Source organism: Ovis aries, chromosome 16 (genome assembly GCF_016772045.2).
Source record: "Ovis aries strain OAR_USU_Benz2616 breed Rambouillet chromosome 16, ARS-UI_Ramb_v3.0, whole genome shotgun sequence".
In the NCBI taxonomy this organism is placed as follows: Eukaryota; Metazoa; Chordata; class Mammalia; order Artiodactyla; family Bovidae; genus Ovis; species Ovis aries.
In genome coordinates, this window is record NC_056069.1 from 31,436,622 (window position 1) to 31,462,145 (window position 25,524).

The 25,524-nt window shown below is 39.2% G+C and overlaps 2 protein-coding genes across 17 annotated transcripts in view; both read left to right on the forward strand.

Annotated features, from left to right (window-relative positions):
• C16H5orf34 (chromosome 16 C5orf34 homolog) overlaps positions 1-3,159 on the forward strand; it is a 31,865-nt gene extending 28,706 nt beyond the window's left edge. For all 13 annotated transcript variants that reach the window (XM_060400448.1, XM_027980084.3, XM_042233803.2 and 10 more), the window contains one exon: positions 2,747-3,159. In XM_060400448.1, the coding sequence (XP_060256431.1) occupies positions 2,747-2,940 (194 nt within the window). In that variant the 3' untranslated portion in view covers positions 2,941-3,159. The remainder of the gene's footprint in view (positions 1-2,746) is intronic.
• Positions 3,160-5,376: 2,217 nt separating this feature from the next.
• On the forward strand, positions 5,377-25,087 carry TMEM267 (transmembrane protein 267). 4 transcript variants are annotated; one of them, XM_012096966.3, is made up of 5 exons: positions 5,852-5,944; positions 6,423-6,588; positions 7,474-7,597; positions 19,440-19,827; positions 23,204-25,087. In XM_012096966.3, the coding sequence occupies exons 4-5, from the start codon at positions 19,516-19,518 to the stop codon at positions 23,537-23,539; spliced, it is 648 nt and encodes a 215-aa protein (XP_011952356.2). In that variant the 5' UTR covers positions 5,852-5,944; positions 6,423-6,588; positions 7,474-7,597; positions 19,440-19,515; the 3' UTR covers positions 23,540-25,087. The 4 variants fall into 4 exon arrangements, with proteins under 4 accessions (XP_004017058.2, XP_011952356.2, XP_004017059.2 ...); XM_004017009.5 differs by lacking the exons at positions 5,852-5,944; positions 6,423-6,588 and adding an exon at positions 5,377-5,474; XM_004017010.4 differs by lacking the exon at positions 6,423-6,588.
• The last annotated feature ends 437 nt before the right edge of the window (positions 25,088-25,524 follow it).

Here is a 25,524-nt window from a genome sequence, read left to right on the forward strand (position 1 = left end):
CAACTACTACTCTGCATTCTGTGTCTATGAGTTTGACTTTTTAAAAAAATTCTACATATGATCGACACCATGTAGTATTGATATTTGTCTTTCTCTACTTCTTTCACTTAGCAAAATGCCTTCTAAGTCCATCCATGTTGTTGCAAATGGCAGGATTTCCTTCTTTCTCATGGCTGAATAGTATTCTATTGTGTGTATATATGTGGGCATCATCTTTATCCACTCATCCAACAATGGACAACAATAGGTTATTTCCATATTTAACTACTATGATTAATGCTAAAGTGAACATAGAAGTACAGATCTCTCTTCAGACTGTTTTCATTTCTTTTGGATATATATATAACCAGAAGTGGGATTGGTGGATCATATGGTAGTTCTGTCTATAATTTTTTGAGGAAACTTCCTTACTGTTTTCCATAGTGGCTGTACCAATTTATATTTCTCCCAAAGTACACAATGGTTCTCTTTTCTCCACATCCTTATCAACACTCATTATGTCTTTTATATATATATTTTTTTTTTCTTATTTTCTTTTTTAAAAATGTCTGTGTATTTGGCTGCCTCTGGTGTTAGTTGCAGCATGAGGATCTTTTGTTGTGGTATACTTTTCACTGTTGACTATATTAGCTGTGGGCTAATCATATATGATCTTTATTATATTGAAGTATGTTGCTTCTGTATCCAGTTTGTTGAGTGTTTTTCTGCATCTGTTGAGATTATATGACTTCTATCCTTCATTTTTCATGTGGTGTTCATATTTTCATATGTTGAACCGTCCCTGTATCCCTGGAATAAATCCTGCTTGATCATGTATATGACCATTTTAATATATTATTGTAGTCAATTTGCTAATGTTTTGTTGAGGACTTTTGCATCTGTGTTCATCAGGGATATTGGCCTGTAATTTTCTTTTCTTGTAGTGTCTTTATCTGGTTCTGGTTATCAGGGTAATCCCAGCCTTGTAAAATCGGTTTTGAAGTATTTTCTCCTCTTCTATTTTTTGGAAATGATTGGTTTAAATATTTAGTAGAATTCACCAATGAAACCATCTGTGTTGGGAGGTGTTTGATTACTGATTCAATTTCCTTACTAGCATTTGGTCTGGATTCATTCTTGATGGGTTGTATGTTTCTAGGAATCCATCCATTTAAGTTGTCCAGTATGTTGGTCTATAATTGTTCATAGTATATTATGATCCTTTGTGTTATATGGTATTGGTTGTAATTTCCCCTCTTTCACTAATCTGAGCTCTTTTTCTTGATAAGTCTAGCTAAAGTTTTGTTCATTTTATCTTTGCAAAAAAAAAGCCAGCTTTTTTACATTGATTTTTTCTATTGTGTATAAGCTCCTTTCAGGGAGACAGAAACAACCTAGAGCAGGCCAGAGAAGGAATATGGAGTTATCACCTGCCAGCCTTCCTCTGGGGGGCATCATACTCTGCCCCTAGCTGTGTGCTAAATTAGAAACTTTTTAAAAATTTATTTGTCTGCACTGGGTCTTAGTTGCAGCCTGCAGGATCTTTGATCTTTTTTGCAGTATGTAGGATATTTAGTTGCGGCATGTGGGATCTAGTTCCCTGACAAGGGATGGAGTCTTAGCCACTGGACCACCAGGGAAGTCCTAGAAGCTTTTAAAGTAGCAGATAGGCTGCTTTTAGGGAAAGATTGGGAGATGAGTGTTTGTCTGCTCAGAGCTAGGAGTTTTAGGGGCCTGTCCCACACTTGGAAGTCTTAAAAAATTGAAGCATTAGATCTTGAGTCCAAACCCTTTACTCCTCGGGGTGAAGCTGGGAACTGTGAATTCCCCCCTATTGTGCTGAGGGTGGGGTTTATAGTGAAAGCCTGTCTCATTCTTACCCATTTCTTTCATTGTGGATGTTTTCTTATTCATTCAGCAGTCACTGAAGTGTACAGCAGTCACTTGGGTAGTTCCTGCATTTCTGACAGTGAGAGTTGGCTCTGTATGTAGCATAGATTCAGTGTGTTTGTGGGAGGAGGTGAGTTCAGGAACTTCCTCTGTTACCAGCTTAGACTGGACTCCTACTTCTTTTTCTTGTTAGACCTTTTGTTCTGTGCATTCCTACCCCACTCATCTAAATTTCTTTTATCCTCTTATTTTTCCATAATCGTATTCAAATAAAGTAGCTCTGAAATAGCGGATACATTTATTTTCATTCTAGATGTTTTATTTAAAAATACCCTGTACAGATTGTTCATATTCCTCTCACCCCTACTTTGTTCCCTTTCATTCCTAAATCACTTCATCACTTAAAGAAATGTTTTTGTTGTTTAGTCACTAAGTCATGTTCAACTCTTTTGCGACCCCATGGACTGTAGCCCCCTAGGCTCCTCTGTCCATGGGATTTCCCAGGCAAGAATACTGGAGTGGGTTGCCATTTCCTTCATGGGATCTGCCCTACCCAGGGATTAAACCTCGGTCTCCTGCATTGCAGGCAGATTCTTAGCTACCTGGAAGCCCTTCAAGAAATGTTACTAAGATTTTAATTCTTTTATTTCCTCCCTGTCACCAAACTTCCATCCAAACACAGACATACATACTGTCTTTTCCTTTCCCTTTCTTATATTCTAGTTTCTTCATTTATATAAGGGATAGACTTGATAAATTCTGATGTCCCAACTCTATTATGAATCCAAGAGATCTTCCTCCCAATAGAAAAATAATATTTTAATATGAAGGCTAGGTTTTCTGTATAGGGGGAAAGCTCCTTAACAAAGCAACTTAGTGTTATTGGAGAATAGTGGTGTCCTAAACCAGATTTCTAACAAGAAAAACAAACAGTCTTTGGATTGTTGTAAACCAAAATCTTCAGAAACCTTGCTAAAAGAAGTTAATGAAAAGAGTGTATCAGTGGCATTGAAAAAAACCTCTGAAATCCTTCAGGATATTGACAATCTTCTATCAAACTCTAAATGGTGAAAAATGGAATTAGTATAATATATTATTAAACCCTGAAGATATTATTTCAAGTGATTGGTAGAATATTATTAGAAAGCCAAGAAATTATATATATACATGACTTGTGTACAATGATTATATGAGAAATGATATCTAACTTTGGAGGTGTTTTATCTAACTTGTAAATTTTAAAATATATATTTGTATATTATTAATAAAGAACCATTTAAGAAATCTGAACAATTTATCTCAGATTTGAGAAGAAAGTTTTATAAAACTTTAGAGTTGTTGCTGTTTTGTCTTGTGGAGCATTCACTATTAATCAAGATTTTTTTTCATTTTAATATGCAGAATTGTGTGCATTGGTCATTTGCTATTTAGTCTCTCTACTCCAAGTATTTTTCAGCAGATCTATGAGAAGAGAATCAGCTCTTTAAAAAAAAAAAAAACACACACACCTTAATGTGGGCAGTATTGCTGCAAGCTAAGAATGGAGCACTTCAGCTAAGACTAAATTTTATCTGAATTTGTCTCATGTTACCAAATATTTTCATTTGTTTTGAACACCTCAAAAGATTTATGCTACAAAATACATGAAACCAAAAGAGAAATAAGCTCACCAAAAGTACTGTTTATTGCACCTGTCTATTGGGAAAGAACAAAACCATACTTCCAAAAAGACTTCGTGATTATACCAAATGTAACAAGAAATGTTCAAATTAACTTAAGATTTCTTGAGAGACCAGCCTCTTCACATAAAAGGGAAGAAGCAGCAGAGGGAACAAGAAAAACAGTGCGAAAAAAGCAGAGTGTAACAGGTTAGGAGATACAATGTAAGCAATTTGACCACAATGCTTTCTTCAGTTCCTCCCACTGGGCTCCCTGCCACCTTCAAGTATCAGCACAAATATCCCTCAGAGGGGCTTCCCCCAGTTACTAGTACATCACCATATTTATTTTTTGTGGTCTATATCTTCCACTAGAATTTGAGCCCCATAATGTTATTTTATAGTCTTATTAACAAGCATAGTGTCTGGCATGTTGGGAACACTCTGTGTGTGTAAATGAATAGCCCCTTTGGGCAGTACACTGACCACAGAAATAACAGTTTCGTTTTGGTCGCAGGAAACCATCTGTGTCGTCCCTAAATAACTCCAGAAAGCCTCGACTATAGTAAGACATGTACCCATGCTGCCATAAGGGTAATGCCAAATTGTTACTGCATTCAGAGAGAAAAAAAACTCCGTAACATGACTAAAAGCACTGTGGTTAATGTATTCAGCGATAAATACGTTTAATAAGCTTTTAAGCTGTTCAGGTAAAATATGTATAATTTCCTCCCTCAGTTGAGTCATTCCCATTAGCTCAAAACCAAGAGTATCACTTTGCCAACAAAGGTCCGTCTAGTCAAGGCTATGGTTTTCCAGTAGTCATGTATGGATGTGAGAGTTGGACTGTGAAGAAAGCTGAGCGCGGAAGAACTGATGCTTTTTGAGCTGTGGTGTTGGAGAAGACTCTTGAGAGTCCCTTGGACTGCAAGGAGATCCAACCAGTCCATCTTAAAGGAGATCAGTCCTAGGTGTTCTTTGGAAGCAATGATGCTAAAGCTGAAACTCCAGTACTTTGGCCACCTCATGCGAAGAGTTGACTCATTGGAAAAGACTCTGATGCTGGGAGGGATTGGGGGCAGAAGGAAAAGGGGACGACAGAGGATGAGATGGCTGGATGGCATCACCGATTCCATGGACGTGAGTTTGAGTGAACTCCGGGAGTTGGTGATGGACAGGAAGGCCTGGAGTGCTGCAATTCATGGAGTCGCAAAGAGTGGGACACGACTAAGCGACTGAACTGAACTGAAGCGTGTGTCAAGCAATGTAAACTTCTATAGCAAAAACTGAGCCACACCTTAAGGATCTGTGAGAGACCTAGAAGTTTGCTTAAGATGGAAGATTCCAATTTTCTACCGTCTCCTTCAACCATATATTAGTATTGATACAATCCCACTGCTACCCTTGCACTACATCCAACACTTGTTTTGAGAAAGTAGGTAAGGAGAAAGAAATTTTCCTCTGAGTCCCCTCTTTTGGGCCAGTACTTCCTAGGGTCAAATGTCAAGCTAGATGTCTCCTTGGTGCTTGGAGAGCACCCACCACTCTCAAGGCAGGGAGTCGGGATGGGAACTGGTCAGACCTACTAAACACCTGCACCTTGTCAGCCCAGTTAATCAAGGTCAAGCTACCCTTTATGTTGTCTCTTTTTCAACCCGGGGGAATTAACAGTTACGATTAAGCCTTCTAGCCTTGTCACTGTCGACCACAAGGAGCGGCCCCCAAAGTCCACTGTACAAACGCAGAGTAACTATCAAGAACTCCCCAAGGGGGCGGTGGAGCGCCACAAAAGAGCTTCAGGCCTGCAAAGTCGCGCGGTCTCGCGGAGTGATAAACTACTACGCCAGCCGTAAAGGATCCCTTGCAAGAAATCGGAAACATCTCAATACATCCGGGACAGCCGGTGTCTCCAAGCTCAAGCGTCGAAGGCCACGCTTCCCACATTTGGTGAGGTTAACTATGTGTCCCCGCTTCCCGCCGCAGCTTGGGTGGGCTGTGGACATCTCCGGCTAAGCCGAAAACGAATCCTCATGTTGAAGATGGAAACCAATAAGGCACTTTTCACTTCCCACCCCATTGGCCCAAATGTCTCCTTTTGGGGAGCACGACTTTCGAGGTTAACACGAGATACCCACCCTCGCGGCTAACGAACACTCAAGTAGCGTTCCAGTCGGAGGGGATGGAACCAGTATCCCGGCGTCCTCTCGGCTTCCGTAACAGCGTAGCCGGGGGGTGATGTAACCGCTCTGGCCTGCGGCCGGCATCTCTATGGTACCGACGGGAGGGTGGAGGGGGTATACGGGGGCGGGGCCGCCGTTCGCGTCGCAGGCTTTCTTCAGCAGGCGGAGCAGATGGTGGTTGCTTTTGGTCCTCAGCGACGAACAGACTGTATGGACCCCGCGAAACTGCGTCCTGAGGTGGGAGGCCGGAAGCGGGGACCACTTGAATCTGAAAATCTAGAAGATCCAGGTTCCCGGTGGGGAAGGCGTGCCGGGGCGGCAGGCGCATGGGACCCGGGAGTAGGTGGAATGTGCTCGACCGGCAGTGGCCCGGAGCCCTTCGGCTTTGTCGCACCTTCTAGGTCCCATAGGCGTCCAGCCCTCACCTAAGCTCCGCGCCCCTTGCGTTTCCTTGGGTCTGGGCGGGGTGCCGGCGCTCTTGCCTGCGTTGCCGCTTGCCATCCTTACCGGGCTCGAGGGCCCTTAATGCGCCCCCGGCTCAAGTGCTTAGTCGCTTAGTCGTGTCCGGCTCTGTGCGACCCCTTGGACTGTAGCCTGCCAGGCTCCTCTGTCCACGGGATTCTCCAGGCAGGAATGCTGGAGTGGGTTGCCGTGTCTTAAGAGGATCTTTCTGACCCAGAGACTGAACCTGTATCTCGTGTGTCTCCTGGTTTAGCAAGCGAGTTCTTTACCACTAGCGCCACCTGGGAAGCCCTGAAGGCCCCATTGTTGATGGCATTATACTGTAATGGAGATGGTGTGTGGTAGAGTTTGGCTGTTGCAGAAAGTGTCTCCTGCAAGTCATGGAAATTGATGATCTGGATAACTGGCTGTTATGGCAGGTATCATTACAAATAATATCTTTAGTTCACAGGCTGAGGATTGCTAACTTGCTTCCCCCTTGTATTAGTATAATGACCTATTAAACACCTTGAGCACATTAGCTTCATGCATGACAAGTTTAAGAGAAAATTACAATTCTTGTAATGAACTTGCCCAACAAAAGTGAATATGTAAAATAAACGTTAAGCTATTTTACAGTTTAAGAGGTTCTAGAGCCCATTCTATTTATGGGGGAGGAGCAGGAAGTGGGGAAACTGGAAGGGAAATGAAAAATGGGACACTTGGGTGTTCTCAGTTCAGTCGCTTAATCATGTCAGACTCTGCGACCCCATGGACTGCATCACTCTTTGCGACCCCATGGATTGAGTGTTCTAATCAGAGATAGTAAGAGGGAGTACACCTATTAAATTTCTCATACCCAGAATCTTCTATACATCTGCACCAGTAGTTGCAGTGGAATAGATGTTCAAGTTGTGTGTTTCTGGGGCCATAATTATACCTTTCTTGAAAAGAGAAACTACTGTTTTAGCTATCCATGCTGCAAAACAAATTACCCCAAAGCTTAGAGACTTAAAAGAGTAAACAGTTGCTACCTCACTGTATCTTTGGGCCAGGACTTTTGGAAGAGACTTAGCTGGTGGTTCTGCTCAGAGTCTCAGAGTTGTAGTTCTAGATGTTGGCAGGGCTGCAGGCATCTGAAGGCTTGACTGCGGCTGAAGGATCTGTTTCGGAGTTTACTCAAGTGTGCTTTTTATTCCTCTCTCATCAAGCAAGCTGCTTACACCTTCCATTTAAAATGCGATTTGTGCTACCCTGTTATGTGTATCTGTTCCCATTCATAAACTACTATATAGTTATTTTGTAAACAATTTTTTCTTTTTCAGATCACTTTAAATTTGGATCATCATCTAAATACTTTAAGTGATCTTTTCTTGTTTTATTTTGGTCATGACACTTCATTAGCTACCTGATCATTTTTGTATCTGAACTCATCAAGTAAAGTATACGGTGAGTAACATTTAAATATATTTATTGATGGTGTGAAAATTGTTTAGTGAGTGAAAAAAAAATGAATGTCATGAAATGGCTTTACAGAGACATCATGCAATTTGCAGTTAGGTGGATGATGACCTTTTATTTCTGTGTGCTTTCTGGGATGAGATTTGACAGTGAATCTGTAATTAAATGCATATGGAAGCAAAGTCTGAGTGGCAGAAGAGCTGTTCCGTTAGGACTCTGTGCCTACTGTGCACAGCCTACGTTCTCCTCGCACTCATCCACCTGACTGGCTGCCTTTCTCCTTAGGGCTAATTTACAGGCCACAGCTTACTGAAGGAGGGGATATTGTTTGATGCTGTGGCACATCTCTGGCTTGGTCATTAATTCAAGCTTTGTGTGTCCCAGTTTCCATCCAGCTAAGTGGATAATGACATTATCTTTGGTTCAAGGAATATTTTATAAACTTTCTATATACTGAGCCTTTAAACACATTGACTTCTTTATCCATTCAGATGTCAAATGCTTACTTTGCAAAGTAGAAACAAATGATTCATGACTTATGGAGCTATAAATCTTAAGGTATATAGAAAGGATTATGACCTTGGAGGTCTCTTTTGCATTTTGGTTGTATCTCTTGGTTGAAAATACCTTGAAATCATTATTTCCTAATCCTGGAAGAATCTGTAGACTATAACTCAATATTTGTGCTTTAGAGAACAATTTTCATTTTTGAAAATGACTAAGAATTTGAGGGGGGTTCCCTGGTGACTCAATGGTAAAGAATCTGCTTGCCAATGCAGGAGACAAGAGTTCAATCCCTGAATTGGGAAGATCCTCTGAGGAAGGAAATGGCAGCCTACTTCAGTATTGTTGCCTGGTAAATCCCATGGACAGAGGAGCCTGGTGGGCTGTAGTCCATGAGGGGGTCACAAAAGAGTCAGACCTGACTAAGGGACTAAACAACAAAAGAATTTGAGGATTGTTTTAGGGTCCAATATCATTAACAAAATAGCTGTTCTCTACAAAGCAAGTATTCTTCACACTATTAATTAAATTATTTAAATTAAATAATAATTTAAATTAATTAAAAATATTAATGGAACCTTCATAAATTTATTTCATTTAGAGATATAGAAATCTTTCATACAGACTTCATGTGCCAACCAATACATAAATGTAAATACATTATTTTTATATTATACTATAAATTGGACTTATGAGATTTACATACAACTTTACAGCTTCACAGGTGGCACTAGTGATAAAGAACCTGCCTGCCATTGCAGGAGATGTAAGAGACACAGGTTCAGTCCGTGGGTTGGGAAGATCCCCTAAAGGAGGTCATAGCAGTCCACTCCAGTATTCTTACCTGGAGAATCCTGTGGACAGAGAAGCCTGGCAGGCTACAGACCATAGGGTCACACAGAGTTGGACACAACTGAAGTGACAGCATGCATGCACACATACGACTTTATTCATGTTTATTAATGTTTTTCAATGTTGTATAGTCTAATATTTTTATTAACATTTATAATGCTATATATATATTTCTGCATTAAAAAAATTACACTTTTATGAAGCTGCGTTTAAAATTGTGGTCTGAGTTTAATTAATTCTAACTAACTTTTCAAAGGAGTTTTATTGGTTTTGTGTTCATGATAGGTATTGAAAATTTGGAGGAAATCAAAGAAAGGAAAAAAATAATCACATGTAAGCCCACCAGTCGAATGAACAGTCTCCCTGATTTTTTACATGATGTACATATTTTTAACAAAAATGTAATATTTTATGTATTATTTTATAGGATACCTTTAAAATTTTAATATCTAGTGTGTCAGTAAATTGGGAATAAGTATTTTTTAATGACTGCATAATAATATGGAATTTATTTCAGTAGTCCTGTATTTTGGACATATAGTTTCTAACTTTTCCTTATAAACAATGCCATGCTGAACATCCACATGTAACTCTTTATATATAACGAATTAGTTTCTTAGGATAATTTTGTAGAAATGGAAATGCTGAGTCAAAAGTGTTTGCTCATTTATTAATCATTTTTGGTACATATTGTCAAATTGTTTGAGAAAAGTTATGCCAATTTATACAATTGCTGATACTCTATTATAATAAAGTGATCATTTCCCCATCACTAACAGATCATTAGTGATCTTTTGTCAATCTTAGATTGAAATCTCATTGTTTTAAATTAAATTCAATTGATTACCAATAAAGTTGAAATATTTTAATACTTCTCTTGATCTTTGTATTTCTTCCTTTTCCAAATTGCCTTTTCTTAGACATAGGCATGTTATCATTGAGATACTTATTTTTTCTTTTTGTTAATCTTTTTTTCTTCTTTATTTGGCTACATCATGTCTTAGTTGCAGCGCTCAGGGTCTTCATTGTGTCATGTGGGGTCTTGCGTTGTGGCTCACAAACTCTAGCTGTGTGTGGTGTGCAGGCTCCAAAGCGCGTGGACTCAGCAGTTGTGGCACGTGAGCGTGGTTTCCCTGTGGCATGTGGGACCTCAGTTCCCCCTGACCAGGGACTGCACCTGCATCCCATGGACTGCAAGGCGGATTCTTAACCACTGGGCCATCCCATCTTCTCATTAATCTTAAAAACTCTTTGTAAAGTAAGGCTTCATATCTTTCTCCATCATAAATTTTCAAAATTTCCTTCATGTATTAGTCTTTAACTTTGCCATGCAGTTTACGTTTTTATACAATAGTGTCTATCAGTATTTTTAAAATATTTTTGAGCTCCTCTCTAAAAGTCTAGCCAGCTGGACTATGTAGAAGTCTGTTTACAAATTCATGTAAATATCCCAAATTTGGTACCAAACTGATTACAAAAGCTCACTTGACCATGGAAAATTTCCAGGCAGCTAGTCAGTCAAACTGATTCCCTCTCTTAATTTAACCAGAGAAATGGTCTGTGTTATTAATATAACACTCTAATCCGTGTGAATGTGACATTTTGAAATCTAAAGTTGTTTAAACAACTCTGCCATTTAAAAATGAGCATTGTACAGATGATCCAGTCTCAGGTTTCACCTGATGATTGCCTTTTCAGGACCACTTAGCAATTAAAACCTTTTGTAACAGAACCCATTACCATGGCAGACTGGTCATTATCCTGCTCAGTATAGTATATATTTGAGATTCCTCTTCTAACACATGTAGAAGGAGAAAAGAACCACTTTCTACTAGTTATGCGGAAAAGGCCAAATACTGTCTTTTCCAGCCTCCCTTGCAGCTCGGGAATGGGCATGTGATCTAGGCCCAGGCAGTGCCCAACTCTGAATTTTGTATTGAGAGCAAAGAAACAGAACTCCAAGAATTTTTTTATAACAGCAGCAGATGAGGCAGAACTAGCAGCAATGCCAGTGATAATATCTGGTGATGGGTTAAGCAGTGTAAGCTGGGTTCAGGGGCAGGGAGGTCTTCACTGCAAGTGTCTGGTGTCATGTGCACTGAGGTGCTTGAGGCATAGTTTGAAACTTGTTTCTTGAAACCTGGCAAGTCTGTGATTTCCCAATATCCTTTTAATAAATGCTTTTTACTTTTATTGCCAGACTGCTTTCTGTTCCATGTACTTAAGAAACCTAACTGACATAGGATCTGAGTAAAATAATAATTGTTCCTTACCAATTTGGAATGGTACATACATTTCCCCCTTCTGCAAACACACACTTGATCTGTCTCAGATTTTGTGTTCACCTTTCAGTGTTCATATCACTCTTCTTTTGAAAGTTTGCTTGCTAAGTCTATTCAGTCGTGTCCTTGCAACCCAATGGACTGTAGCCCGCCAGGCTCCTTTGTCCATGGAATTCTCCAGGCAAGAATACTGGAGTGGGTTGCCATTTCCTTCTCCATGGGTACTTCCCAACCTAGGGATCAAACCTGCTTCTCTCATGTCTCCTGCATTGGCAGGTAGGTTCTTTACCACTAGCACCACCTGATGTTGAATGCCAGTCTGAAAACAGTCTGTGAAGCTGCTAAAAGAAAATCCCTGTTATGATTTTGATTAGAGGTAGATTAAATTTATAGATTAATATGAGGACAGTAATACCATCCATGTTGTCTTCTTACTCAGTAAAGTGGTCTGGCTCTTGTTATCAGTGAAGTTCCATCAAAGAAGCAAAACCACTTTGCATGCCAATGAATAAGAAAGACCTGTGACTGTAGGGACTGGGAGAGCAGGCAGTTGCCTCTGAGTCTGTTTTTGGGCCTGAAGCATGTCAGCTAGACAGCTGGGACGGGAAGGTGGATGTGGTGAGAACAAGGACATTGCAATCTGCATTGGCCTCTCACCGGCTTTAGTTTCGATGCTGTGGGTGACCTGCAGGAGAGGCCCAGGACTTGGAGAGGGTGAAGGAAGATATGGTGGGAGTTGAAGGAACTGCAGGCCTACCTAGCCTGCTCACACAAGCAAGGTGAGCTGACAGATCAGCAACAACATGTGCAACCTCCACAGTGTGTCTAGCACCAACCTTCAGAGTTTAAAAATATGGCTGCTGCTTCACTTCTGCTTTCCAAGTTCCATGTACAGAGTCTCCTACAGACGGCACTACACATCCGAGGAAGGGGGTTCTGGGAAGTGTACTTCCAGCTTAGCTGGAACATAGCACAAAGCCACAGAGCTCTACAAAGCTAATTAACATAATACAGTTCTGTCATTTTCGTCACGTGTGGTGCATTATCTGTTTATCCTTGATATTTGAGTTTTTATTGCTGTTATGAATGTTCATTTTCCTGCACTTTCCCCTTACGATTATTGCTGGTATAATTTATCTTGAATTAGCCATCTTTTGCAACTTAAATTCTAGGCTTGGCTAAGCCACCTTTTGCAACTTAAATTCTAGGATAGGCTACGTTGCTTCAGTTGTGTCTGACTCTGCAACCTATAGACTGTAGCTTGCCAGGCTCCTCTGTTCATGGGTTTCTCCAGGCAAGAATACTAGAGTGGGTTGCCATGCCCTCCTCCAAGGGATCTTCCCAACCCAGGGATCGAACCCATCTGTTTTGTCTCCTGCATTGACTGGCAGGTTCTTTACCACTAGCGAGATCTAAGAAGCTCTAAATTCTCACAGTTTTCAATTTATTATCTTGAATAGTCAGTCATTTCACTCACAAATTAATGTAATTGTCTTTTTCTTCCTGAGGAGGGTAATGATACATTTTCACTCTCCCTCCCTCTATCTCTTCTGAGAAAAGGAGTAAAAGTGTTTGTCTCTCAATTGTGTCGACTCTTTGTGACCCCATGGACTGTAGCCCACCAGGCTCCTCTGTCCCTAGAATTCTCCAGGTAAGCATACCGGAGTGGGTTGCCATTTCCTACTCCAGGGTGTCTTCCTGAGCCAGGGATCGAACCCTGGTCTCCTGCATTGCAGGCAGATGGAAGCCCCAAGAAATGGAGTATTTTCTGCCAGTAAACAAGGATTTCACAGTCATCATCCATTCCGTTCTCCACTGTGAATTCCTGAGCCCTAAAGGAACTCAGGAAAGAGAATACCTGCAACCTCATACCCATCAGATTGCAGCCACTCCCTAGAGTCAGCTCAAGAGACCTCAAGATGTGAAAAACACAGGATACTGGCCCAGGATTGCTGCGATGCAAATGAATGATTTCAGTAAGCCCAGACTCTTGCATCTTCTCAAACATAGAAAAGCACTAAATTCCTTAAGTTGGAATATCTGGTTTAACTAACAGTAATCTTTTGATGTTCAGACTACCTGCCGTTTGTTGTAAAACTTCTATATAACCTGGCTCCGCCCCTCTCTTCCTCAAGCCTAGCTGTTCTCACAGGATTACTTGGGATGCCCATCTCCTGGGCTTGAAGTCCTAAAAATCCCCACCAAATAAAGCGTAACTCTCAACTTTTACGCTGTGACTGTTTTTTAAGTCAACACTTGCTTGCTTCATCGCATTGATTAGAAATGCCAGAACAGTATTATAATAGCTGTACTGTGTCTGACTTTAAAGGTAATGTTTCTTGGTTTTCATTCATTTTGGTTTCTTATAACCTAGCAATTCTTAATGTTTAGTGAACATAAGAATTACCTGGTATTCACACTTGCTAAAAATGGAGATTTCCAGGAAAAAATGCTGCATTTTACTAAATGCCATTTAAGCATTTACTAGGCAATACCTGGTGGATACTAGATACAGTATATGATGAATTTTCATTAATTCATTCAACAAATACTTATTGAGCATCCACAACCAGAGCATACTTCTCAGATGTAATGGTTCTGCTGGGATTCAGAAAGCTATAGTGGTAAGACTGGCAGCAGACCACCAAACAGTGACCATGACCCTTTTTTTTTTGGTGCAACTTTGGCTTTTGGAAGTGCTTTGGAGCTGCTTTTCTGTCCAGCTGCTTAGCTTGTCACCACCGGTTTTCATAAAAAATCCACTTTTCCTGCAGGTCACAATCTGATTGAGAAATGGTTTGTTGTTGTTGCGTAGAATAAAAGAAGACAACGCTTCAAAATGATGGTGTTGGTTTTTTGGTTTTTTTTGGCCAGCTCTTGAGGCCACCCACTTTATTGCTTCAAATGCCAAACAGCTGTCGAATGGTTGATGTTGAGCTCTTCAGCAACTTCTCACGTAATTGTAAGAGAATCAGCTTTGATGGTAGCTCTCAGTTGGTCACTGTCAACTTCTGATGACCGGTCACTATGCTCCTTGGCTTCAGGGCCCTAGTCTTATTTGCAAAACTTCTTGAACTACACTGTACGTTCGTTAGCAGTTCCTGGGCCAAATGTGTTGTTGATGTTACTTGTTGTCTCTGCTGCTTTACGACCCATTTGGAACTCGATTTTAAAAATCACTCAGATTTGCTTTTTGTCTAACATCATTTCCATAGTCTAAAATAAATGTAAAATAAACAGCAAGTAATAAGTCACTGGTGAAAAACAAAGCGAGAAATGTACATTAAAATGGTATATAACATAACCACATTTAAGAGTGTATTCCAACATCAAATGGCAAAGTTCAACAATGTAAAACTACAGTTACTTTTGCCCCAGCCTGATACCACTGCTGCTTAATTTTATTTGTGTTTTCTAGATATTTTCTCAGCTCTTCATTTTCAATATTGCTGAGACTTTTTGTTTGAGATGTTTTCTTATGAACAGTAACTTAATAGATGTTTCTTTCTTTTCCAAGCTGTCTCTTTATAGAGAAATTTAATACATTCACATCTATTATAGTATTTGTGTTTGACGTGTTTGTTTCCTTTTTTTTTTTTTTGGTATGTGAGGCTGGGAGTAAAATTGTCTTGATAGTTTACTTTTCTACTTTGCTATATTGAGCAAGTTTTCTGTGTTTTTCTCTTCTTCCCATAAAAATTTTTAAAACCTGCTCCTTGATTATTTTTTCCCAAAAAATTATATATAAGTATTATAATTTCTAAGGCAAAAATCTTAAAATTCACAGTTGTCACATAGATGCTATGATTTAGTTACGTTTAGAGTCCCTGTTGTCGTAGTCCTGTTCTCTCAGAGCTCTGTAATTGTCCCACAGTGTTCAGTGTTGGGGTAAATTACACTCTGTTTCTTTTGCAGGTAACTGTTGTTGCTGTTTTGGGTCTTAAGGATTTTATCTTTATTTTTTAATATTTATTATTTTTATATTTTTGGCTGCTCAGGATCTTAGTTGCAGCATGTGGGATCTAGTTCCCTGCTGCTGCTGCTGCTAAGTTGCTTCAGTCGTGTCCAACTCTGTGTGACCCCATAGACGGCAGCCCATGAGGCTCCTCCGTCCCTGGGATTCTCCAGGCAAGAACACTGGAGTGGGTTGCCATTTCCTTCTTCAATGCATGAAAGTGAAAAGTGAAAGTGAAGTTGCTCAGTCGTGTCTGACTCTTCACGACCCCAGGGACTAAGGCCTACCAGGCTCCTCCGTCCATGGGATTTTCCAGGCAAGAGTACTGGAGTGGGGTGCCATTTCCTTTTCCACTAGTTCCCTGACCAGGGATCAAACCTGGGCCCCCTACATTGGGAGCGTGGGGTATTAGCCACTGGACCACGAGGGCAATGTCCAACTCTTTGTCCTTTTTTTTTTTTTCTCCCTCAAGCTTTTAGAAAATTCTTTGAATGTATTTTTATTAATTGTGTTTTTTGAAGCATTCATTTTACTATGAGTTGCTTGTTTTGACTTTTTATTTGGGCAGTCAGGTTTTTTATTTCCATAATCTCTTCCTTGTTTTCAGATTGCTCCTTACATGAAAGGTTGCTATTGTTACTGACAATAAAGTATATTTTCCTAACTTTTTAACATTTTTATTGGAGTATAATTGACATATGATAAACTGCATATATTTAAAATGTACGGTTTGATACATTTTGGTGTGGCTATGAAACTCTGAACCATGAAACTGTTACCACAGTCAAGGTAATGAAGTAATGAATCTGTCTTACCAGTTTTCTTACGTTCCTTTTTAATCCTTCCTGCCCCTCCTTTCTTGCATTGTCTAGAATTTTATATAAGTGGGATCATACTAGGTACTTTTTAAAAAAACAGTTCTAGATAAGAAATTCAAACATAAAAGTAGAGTATAATGAACTAAAGTATATTCATTACCTAAATTTAACAATTATAATATTTTCCCATACTTTATTTGGTTCTTAAAAATGTTTTATAACAGTTTTAGGTTTACAGAAAAATTGAGCAGCGTAGAAAGTATTCCCATATATCCATTCTTCCTCTACACATTTCTCCCTATTATTAACTTTTTCCAAGAGTGTGGCATGTTTATTTGGCTTCCCCTGTGGCTCAGCGGTAAAGCATCTGCCTGCAATGCAGGAGACACAGATCTTCCTGGGTCAGTCCAGGAAGGTTACCGTCCACGGGGTTGCAAAGAATTGGACAAAACTGATCATGCACATACATTACATTTCACACACACATTTGATACAATTAATAAGTATCGATATGTTATTATTGACTAACGTCCACAGTTTACATTAGGGTTCATTCTTTGTACAGTTCTGTAAGTTTTTGTGCTAAGTCGCTTCAGTCGTGTCCAACTCTTTGTGACCCCATGGACTATAGTATGCCAGTCTCCTCAGTCCAAGGGATTGTCTAGGCAAGAATACTGGAGTGGGTTGCCATGCCCTCCTCCAAGGGATCTTCCTGACCCAAGGATGGAACCTGCATCTCTTTAGGGCTCCTGCATTGGCAGGTGAGTTCTTTACCACTAGTGCCACCTAGGAAGCACCCTATGGGCTTTTACTGTAGGCTTTCCCCCCCCATATTTTGTTTCTCCAGTTGGGTTTTTCCAGTTTGAAGCTAAAGGTTAAAAAAAAAAAAAAGTTGCTGTGAGCATTGATGTGCAAGTCTTTGTGTGGATGTTTGCTCTCATTTCTCTTAGGTAAATACCTAGGAATGGAATGACTGAGTCATATGGTAGGAGTATGTTTAACTTTCTCAGAAACTGGAAAGTGGTTGTATCATTTTACATTTCCATCAATAATGTGTGAGAGTTCTGATTGCTCCACATTTTGCCAAGATTTGGAAATGGTCAGCCTTAAATCTTATCCATTCTGATAGTTACATTTGGAATCTCATTGTGGTTTTACTTTCCATTTCCCTAATAATTAATGATGTTGAGCATATTTCATGTGCTTATTGACCATTTGTATATCATCTTTATAAAGTACCTTTTCAAATCTTTGATACATCTTTGTATCAGCCTGTTTTTCTGTTATCATGTTTTGAGAATTCTTTATTCTGTATACAAATCCTTTATCAAATATGAGATATGCAGATATTTTCTCCCAATCTATGTCTTGTGTTTCAATTCTCTTAACATTGTCTTTCAAAGAGCAGAAGTTCTTAAGTTTAATGAAGCTCAATTTATTAACTTTTTTAAACAATGGAGTTTTGATACTGCTACCAAGAACTCTTTGTATAACCCAAGGACAAAGATATCCTCCTGTGTTTTCTTCCAAAAGTTTTATAGATTTGTTTTACTTTTACTGTGATCCATTTTGAGTTAATTTTTATATAGGGAGGAAGGTATGGATTGAGGTTCATTATTTTTGCATATGGATATCCAGTTGTTATAGCACCATTTGTTGAAAGGAGTGTCTTTTCTCCATTGACTTTCCTTTGCATATTTGTCAAAAATCAGTTGACCATGTGTGTGGATCTGTTTGAACCCACTCTCTATTCTGTTGCACTGATATATTTGTCCATCTTCATAATGGCACCACATTCTTGGTTATGTAACTTTATAGTAAGACTTGAAGTCAGATGATGCAAGTCCTTCAACTTAGACATTTTTAAAGGTCTTTTCCTATTCTAGGTGTTTTGCATTTCTCTATAAACTGTTAGAATATATAGATACAGAATATATACAGTGATCTATGTATAGTTTTTATTATAGAATGGAAGTTGAATCATTCTCAATAAATCATTTAGTCTTTAATGCTCAGAACTAGACACAACAATACAAATCAAAAACTTCAGGTATCACACAATATTAATAACTTGATAAGTGACCTCAATATTGTATGCCAGGTGAGCACTCAGAATTATGGTTGCCTTTTTATGCCAGTTAAGGTCCTTTGGTTAGGAATAATAGTAAGGAAATGGGGACTTATTGAGGAAATCCTGAAGTAGCTCATAGAAGTGAAAGGTGAGTTGCAGAAACCAGGGCTGCTCTGAGAACCTTAGAGATTGGTCCTGAGGACTTGATGTCCTTATGATTCTTTTTTCCTAGGCTCTTCCATGTAGTGGAGTCCATGCTCTATAAGAAGTAAAGGAATTTTCTCCATCAGCTCCACTTGGAAAAATTCTGATAAGGAGTCCAGTTGGCCTAGCTGGGGTCACCTTCATCAGCAGAGTAATCACTGCTATTCACTACTATAAAATTATTACTAATTAGTCATTGCTATTTAATCACTACTACTAGTAAGGGAGGCAGGGAGTTCTAATTGGTCAGCTCCAGACTCTGGGTATTGTGATGAGCACTTTTCCCAAAGGAAGGTGATGCTGTTATCAGAAAAAGTATGAAAAGCAGTTGCTGGAGTGGATGCCCACTACTCTGTAGTACACATTGCTAAAAGAAAGATTTGATGACTTCAAAGTAATACTAATCTGTCAGCAGGTTTTCTTAAATTTCCCTTGATACATGCTACCATCTAAACAGTTGTTCCTACAAGGCTAATCTGTTCTCTTTGGGCCACGTGGCTTATTATATATAAACTTAAGAAATACTATTTCTTTCAACACTTGAAATTTTCTAAGACAGTATATCATAAAATGTACTCACTGTACACACTCAAAGGTAACCATGTGAAGTAATGGATATGCTAACTGTATTGTGATCATTTCACGACATATATGTATATTAAATCATCACATTCTGCAGCTTAAACTTACACAGTGCTGTGTATCAGTTATATCTCAATAAAGCTGGGGGGAAAAAATGAAATCACAGGTAACAGTTAGAGAAAAAAGGACTTTCCTGGTGGTACAGTGGATAAGAATCCACCTGCCAGTGCAGGGGACTCGTTTGATCCCTGGTCCAGGGAGATTCTACATGCTGCAGAGCAACTAAGCCCAGGTGCCTGGAGCCTGAGTTTCACAACGAGAGTAGCCACCGCGATGAGAAACCCCTGCACCACAGCTAGAGAGTAGCCCCCGCTCACCACAGCCAGAGAAAAGCCTGGGCAGCAATGTGGGCCCAGCACAGCCAAAACTAAGCCAGCAGTTGAAGAAATGCCAATGTTTACAACTTGATTTTATACTTCTAGAATTATTGCTGGAATTTTTTCATTTACAAATCATATGGCATCCCATAGTCTTCATTAGTATTTTTCTCTTTCAATTTTAGGATGACTGGGAATGTAAACAAGAACAAGCTGTTTGTTTTGTGATGGCTTTTAGCATGTGCTGACATACTGTTTGCAATGGCATCAGAGACTGAGAAGACTCATGCTCTACTCCAGTCGTGCAGCACTGAATCTCTTCTTTCCAGCCTTGGTCTGGGCTTATTCTGCACAGTAGCTGACAGACTTCTTCAGTTTCCCATCATTCAACAAAATGCCTGGCTTCGTGCACTTTCAGATAATTCAGTACACTGCGTGATTGGCATGTGGTCATGGGCAATAGTCATTGGAATCAGGAAGAAGACTGACTTTGGAGAAATCATTTTAGCTGGATTTTTAGCCTCTGTTATTGATATAGACCACTTTTTGCTATCTGGATCCATGTCTTTAAAGGTAAGAAGCGTATATGTTTAATTTTTCTGGTCTTTGATTTCTTTGACGCCATGATATTGATATTTATAGCATTAGTTTAGTTAAAGCTAGAGAAGATTAGCCTTATTTTAAAACAAGAAAGCCCATTCATCCAATTTTTCGGAGCACCAAACACTTTCCTGAGGGTTCAGGTATGCTACTGACCACATTATATCACATCACGAAGTGCTGTGGATGTGCCCACAGCAAAGTTCAATGATTGTAACTGAGGGGTTCCATTCCGGCTTCATAGAAGATGTTTTAACCAAGTCTTTTTTTTTTTCTTTAATTGAAGTACAGTTGATTTAGAATGTTGTGTTAATTTCTGCTGTACAACAAAGTGGTTCAGTTAAACATATATCATTAAACATATATATACATTCTTTTTTAAGTATTCTTTTTCATTACGGTTTATTGCAGAATACTGAATAGAGTTCCTTGTGCTGTACACTAGGACATTGTTGGTTATCCATTAGCCAAGTCTTGAAGGAAAGATTAAATTCTATGCTGTGCTGTGCTCAGTTGCTTCAGTCTGTCCGACTCTTTGCAACCTATGGACTGTAGCCCACCAGGCTCCTCTGTCCATGGGATTCTCCAGTCAGGAATACTGGAGTGGGTTGCCATGCCCTCCTCTAGGGGATAGTCCCAACCCAGGAAGCAAAGCCATATCTCCAGCATCTTCTGTATTGCAAGCAATTTCTTTACCCGCTGAGCCACCTGGAAAGCCCATTAGCACACTAAGACCCCCTAAATCTTGTCCCCATTAGCTCATGGTATCAGAATGTGGAGAAGCAAACCCATAGATTTGTCTCCTGACTACCTTCATAAGGCATGTGTCTGGTGTTGTTGACTGCACACAGGCCTCCTGAATGCATGCTCTCTCCAGCCCTGCAGAGCCTCTCAAACTGCTTCTGTAAGTGACATATGCAGTAAGCAAGGGCACAAGTATAAGACAAATGCTAATTGAATAATATCTGAGCAGCATTTCACATACTTCTGACAAGCACAGGATATGAAGTAAGTGAAGAACAGAACCAGGAAAAATCACGTCCTAGAGCAGGACTGGTAGGAATTTACCTATTTTTGCGGGCAAGCTGTCACTTCAGTCATATCTGACTGTGTGACCCTATGGACTGTAGCCCACCAGGCTCCTCTCTCCATGGGGTTGTCCAGACAAAAATACTGGAGTGGGTTGCCATGCCCTTCTCCAGGGAATCTTCCCCACCCAGGGGTGGAACCTGGATCTCTTAAGTCTCCTGTATTACAGGTGGGTTCTTTACCACTGGTGCAACCTCGGAAGACCTATCTATTTTTACTTCTATGATTTTATGATATATCCTTCTTTTATTATTTATCTATGAATAAAGGTTCTACATGAACATTTTAGAAATCAGGCAAGCAACAGAAATATCTTGTTTCCTCTTTGTGTATGTGTGTTAGTCGCTCGGTTGTGTCCAACTATTTGCTATCCCGTGGACTCCTCTGTCCATGAGATTTTCCAGGCAAGAATATTGGAGTGGGCTGCCATTTCCTTCTCCAGGGGATTGTCCCGACCCAGGGATTGAACCTGGGTCTCCTGCCTTGCAGGCAGACTCTTTACTGTCTGAACCACCAGGGAAGTTTCTTCCTTAGAAACTATTAATATAAATAGTCGATATCTGTCCACACATCCAGAGCATAACTACTAATCATCTCAACAGGAGCTGTTGCTCTCCTCCAAGCAGTGACTACCATAGGTGCCCCCATCCCACCCTATTACTGGGGAGCATGTTATGCTGTGAGTATAGAACTTAAAACCTTGGTTTGATTCCTGGGTCAGGAAGATCCCCTGGAGAAGGGATAGGCTACTCACTCCAGTAGCTCCCTGATAGCTCAGATGGTAAAGAATCCACCTGCAATGCAGGAGACCTGGGTTCCATCCCTGGGTTGGGAAGATTCCCCTGGAGGAGGGCATGGCAACCCACTCCAATATTCTTGCCTGGAGAATTCCCATGGACAGAGGAGCCTGGCAGGCTGCAGTCCATGGTGTCACAGAGTTGGACATGACTAAGCTGCTAAGCACAGCACAGCATGGAACTTAAAAACAGAGGTGGAGACTAAAACGGCATAATGCAGAAATGTTTTATGTTTTGACAAAATATAAATAGGCAACTAAAAATATGGAGAAGGGAGAGGGAATAAGAATGTAGAATAAATAAACTGTTTGATGTTTAGCAAGTTGTTGTTGTTCAGTTGCTAAGTCATGTCTGACTCTGCGACACCATGGACTGCAGCACGCTAGGCTTCCCTGTCCTTATATCATCTCCAAGAGTTTCCCATGGATCATTCATGAATTAAGCCTGAAAAACTTGATTTGTTTAGATATTGATTACATTTTTACAATAGTTTAGAGATTCTGTTGGTTTATTTAATGCAACTTTCAAATCATGTTTAAAATAATACACTCTTTCTAATGCTTTTGTAAATAAATTTGAAAATATTCAAGGCCAATATAAAATAGTTACAACAAAAATACTCCCCTTTATGTATTTATTAATTGAAGAATGGAGTGGGGGAGAGGCAGAATAGGAGAAAGAGATTAAGAGGTACAAACTATTAAGTATAAAATAATTAAAATACAAAGATGCAACATACAGAGCAGGAAATATAACCAATATTTTATAACAATGTTAAATGGAATATAACCAATAAAAATATTGTATAGCTATGTTGTATACCTGAAATTAATATATCGTTGTAAATCAACTATACCTCACAGTTTTTTATGTTTAATTGAAGCGTATTTTATTCAATTGTGAGACTTTTTCATTGCTTTTAGAGGCCCCAACCCGCTCCAATACTCTTGCCTGGGAAATCCCATGGACGGAGGAGTCTGGTAGGCTACAGTCCATGCAGTTAAAAAGAGTCGGACACAGCTGAGCGACTTCACTTTCATGCACTGGAGAAGAAAATGGCAACCCCCTCCAGTATTTTTGCCTGGAGAATCCCAAGGACAGGAGCCTGGTGGGCTGCCGTCTATGGGGTCGCACAGAGTCAGACACAACTGACGTGACTTAGCAGCAGCAGCAGCAGGGCCCCAAACAATTCTTTAAAACTCCAAATTTACTCTAACCATACATTTAGGATATAAATTGTATTGTGACTTTTCTAAGCACATAGTAGGAAACTTTAAAAAGTCACATGTTCTTGAGATCTTGATTTCATTTTTAGTGCAGAGTGTATTTGGAGGTGACATAGATAATGTTCCCTTTGCATTTCCAGTAGCCTGCAGGAAAACATACTTATGATGTTAGGCAGCATCTATAAAGTGTTGTTTGCCAAGAAGGAGATGATACTAGCTACCGCTTTCTCCCTGCAGGCTGCTCTGAGTCTTCCACGACGCCCTTTCCTTCACTGTTCTACTGTGATACCCACTGTGGTTCTGACCCTAAAGTTTACAATGCACTTCTTCAAGCTCAAAGACTCATGGTGCTTTCTTCCCTGGATGTTATTTATATCCTGGACCTCACACCACATCCGAGATGGAATTCGCCATGGCTTGTGGATATGCCCATTTGGAAAAACTTCTCCTTTGCCATTTTGGCTTTATGTAATAATCACATCATCTCTACCTCACATCTGTTCATTCGTTATGTATTTCACAGGGACCAGACAAATGATGTCTTCAAAACATGGAATTCATATTGATGTGTGAGATAACCACGTGGCAGTCTTTGAGAACCACTGGTTGAGACAATGACAACCAACATTAAAGTGAATTTAAAACACATGTTAGGTACTTATAGTAATTATAATAATTCCTAAATCCTCTTGCTCAGGAGGCATGTACATTTCTTAAAAAATTATCTGTATTTGTTGTATTCCTTTCTTCTATAACACTGTAGTGTAATATCAGAGTTTCACTCACTCAGTGGTATATTTTATTATTTCTTTTTATCTGGCTTTACTAATATTATTAGATTAACATCCAACTAAGTTTTCTGGAAATATACCTTTACGGTAATTCATTTCCTGATGAAAAACAGCTCAAATTTTAGGATGATTAATTTGTGAAATGTTAGCATTTTATTTGGCTCCAAGTTTTCCTGAGATATTGAAACAAGAAAATGGGCAAAGTAAATGAGATTATGAATAAGATGTATAATGAATGCTAACGTTTCCTCATTTTATATATTTTGATCCTGACTCATTTGCCAAGTGCTTTAGTGAGTTGTGACTACTGCCAGAAACTGCTTTAGTGCACTTATAATATTCTTAAAAGACAATAGCGTTAGACCTAGATTATTGTTTCAGAAATAACTTTGGGGAATTATTATAATGTGTTGGCTGTAGTAACATTCTACCGAAGTATTATTTTTTAGTATCTTTGCCGTCAAATCTCATGTGTTGGAGTTTTAACTGTTTTGAAAAACATAACTAAATTTAACAAAATATTTGTTTAAAGTTAACATTAACAAAATATTGATACTTGACCCATCACCATAGAATTCACAAAAAAGGACCTAACCAATAATGTCATTTCAAATGTAAGCTCCTGAATGTGCCATTATAATTGCTTTAGTTGCTATCAATTTGTTTATATGCTATTCTAAAATACTATACCAGCTAAGTCATTTCTGAAAAATGTGCCTAATACTGACAATTTTTTTTTTTCCAAAAAAGGTAGTATTAAGAGATTGGCTTTTTCCTCTGTTCTTTAAGTTGATCTTCTGTTAAAAATAATTAACCTTCATTGGAGAAGGAAAATTGAGTTGCTGTAAGCTTTACATTTGCAGTTTAATGTTACTTTGATATAACAGGTGCCCCCAAAGCACCTGTTTTTGTTTTTGTAGCATTTGTACCAGCTGCTGTCTTCAGATTTTCTTACATGTTTGAGTTTGTAATGCTGGTGATTTTGTGCCTTAATCTCTAAGAAGTGATGAAGTGATGAAGCAATGCCTTACCCAAAGCAGATTTTTCTTAGTAAGTTAAACAGAGTTCTATAAATTGTTATAACGGGTCAGGCTCTTTAGTTTTTCTTCTTCTTGTTAACTAATTGGTTACAATCTGTTATATTTTATAAAATAATTCACCCTTACAATCCATTCTTGTCTTTCCAGAGCAATTACTATGTCAATTTGATTGGTTTAATAGTATACATTATATAGTGGGGGTAAATTGATTAAGGTAGAGATTTTTTTAAAGCATTTAATTTTAGAAATCCGTGGAAATAAAGTTATCTTGTGTAATTTTTCTGACTGAATTACACAACTCTCTCTTTTTTCCCTTCTCTGTATTAAACAAATTAATATCATAAAAATATAGGGCCTTAAATAAGAATGTCACCTGCGCATTTTGGAGGTTGTCCTAACTTCATTAGAGTGGGAACTCACTTTGACCATGTCTCCTTGCTTAAACAGTAACTTCAGATTTTAAGTATGGCTTTATCTTTGTTCCTACCTCCACCATCAGAAACATTTATTGTCCTCTAAGTGGTCTCTGAAAGCAGTGGTTGTGACCTGTAGAGATAGAGTGACCAAGTTCCCATGCCACCGTTTTGTTCCTTCTCTTAGCGGAAGAGCTTGTGGCAATACAGTTTATGCTGTATCGTCCTTGTACGTGTGTGTTTTCTCTGTTCTCTAGACATTATCCTTTCTTGTAATGTTGCTCTCGTGGCTGTATCACTGATCTGACCTCCCA

What these genes read in the sequence shown, in the direction of transcription:
- TMEM267 (XM_004017009.5), top strand. Translation starts at nt 19,516, where the DNA reads ATGGCATCAGAGACTGAGAAGACTCATGCTCTACTCCAGTCGTGCAGC. An exon ending in CTGGATCCATGTCTTTAAAG is followed by an intron (nt 19,828 to 23,203) that starts GTAAGAAGCGTA and finishes TTCTCCCTGCAG; the next exon opens with GCTGCTCTGAGTCTTCCACG.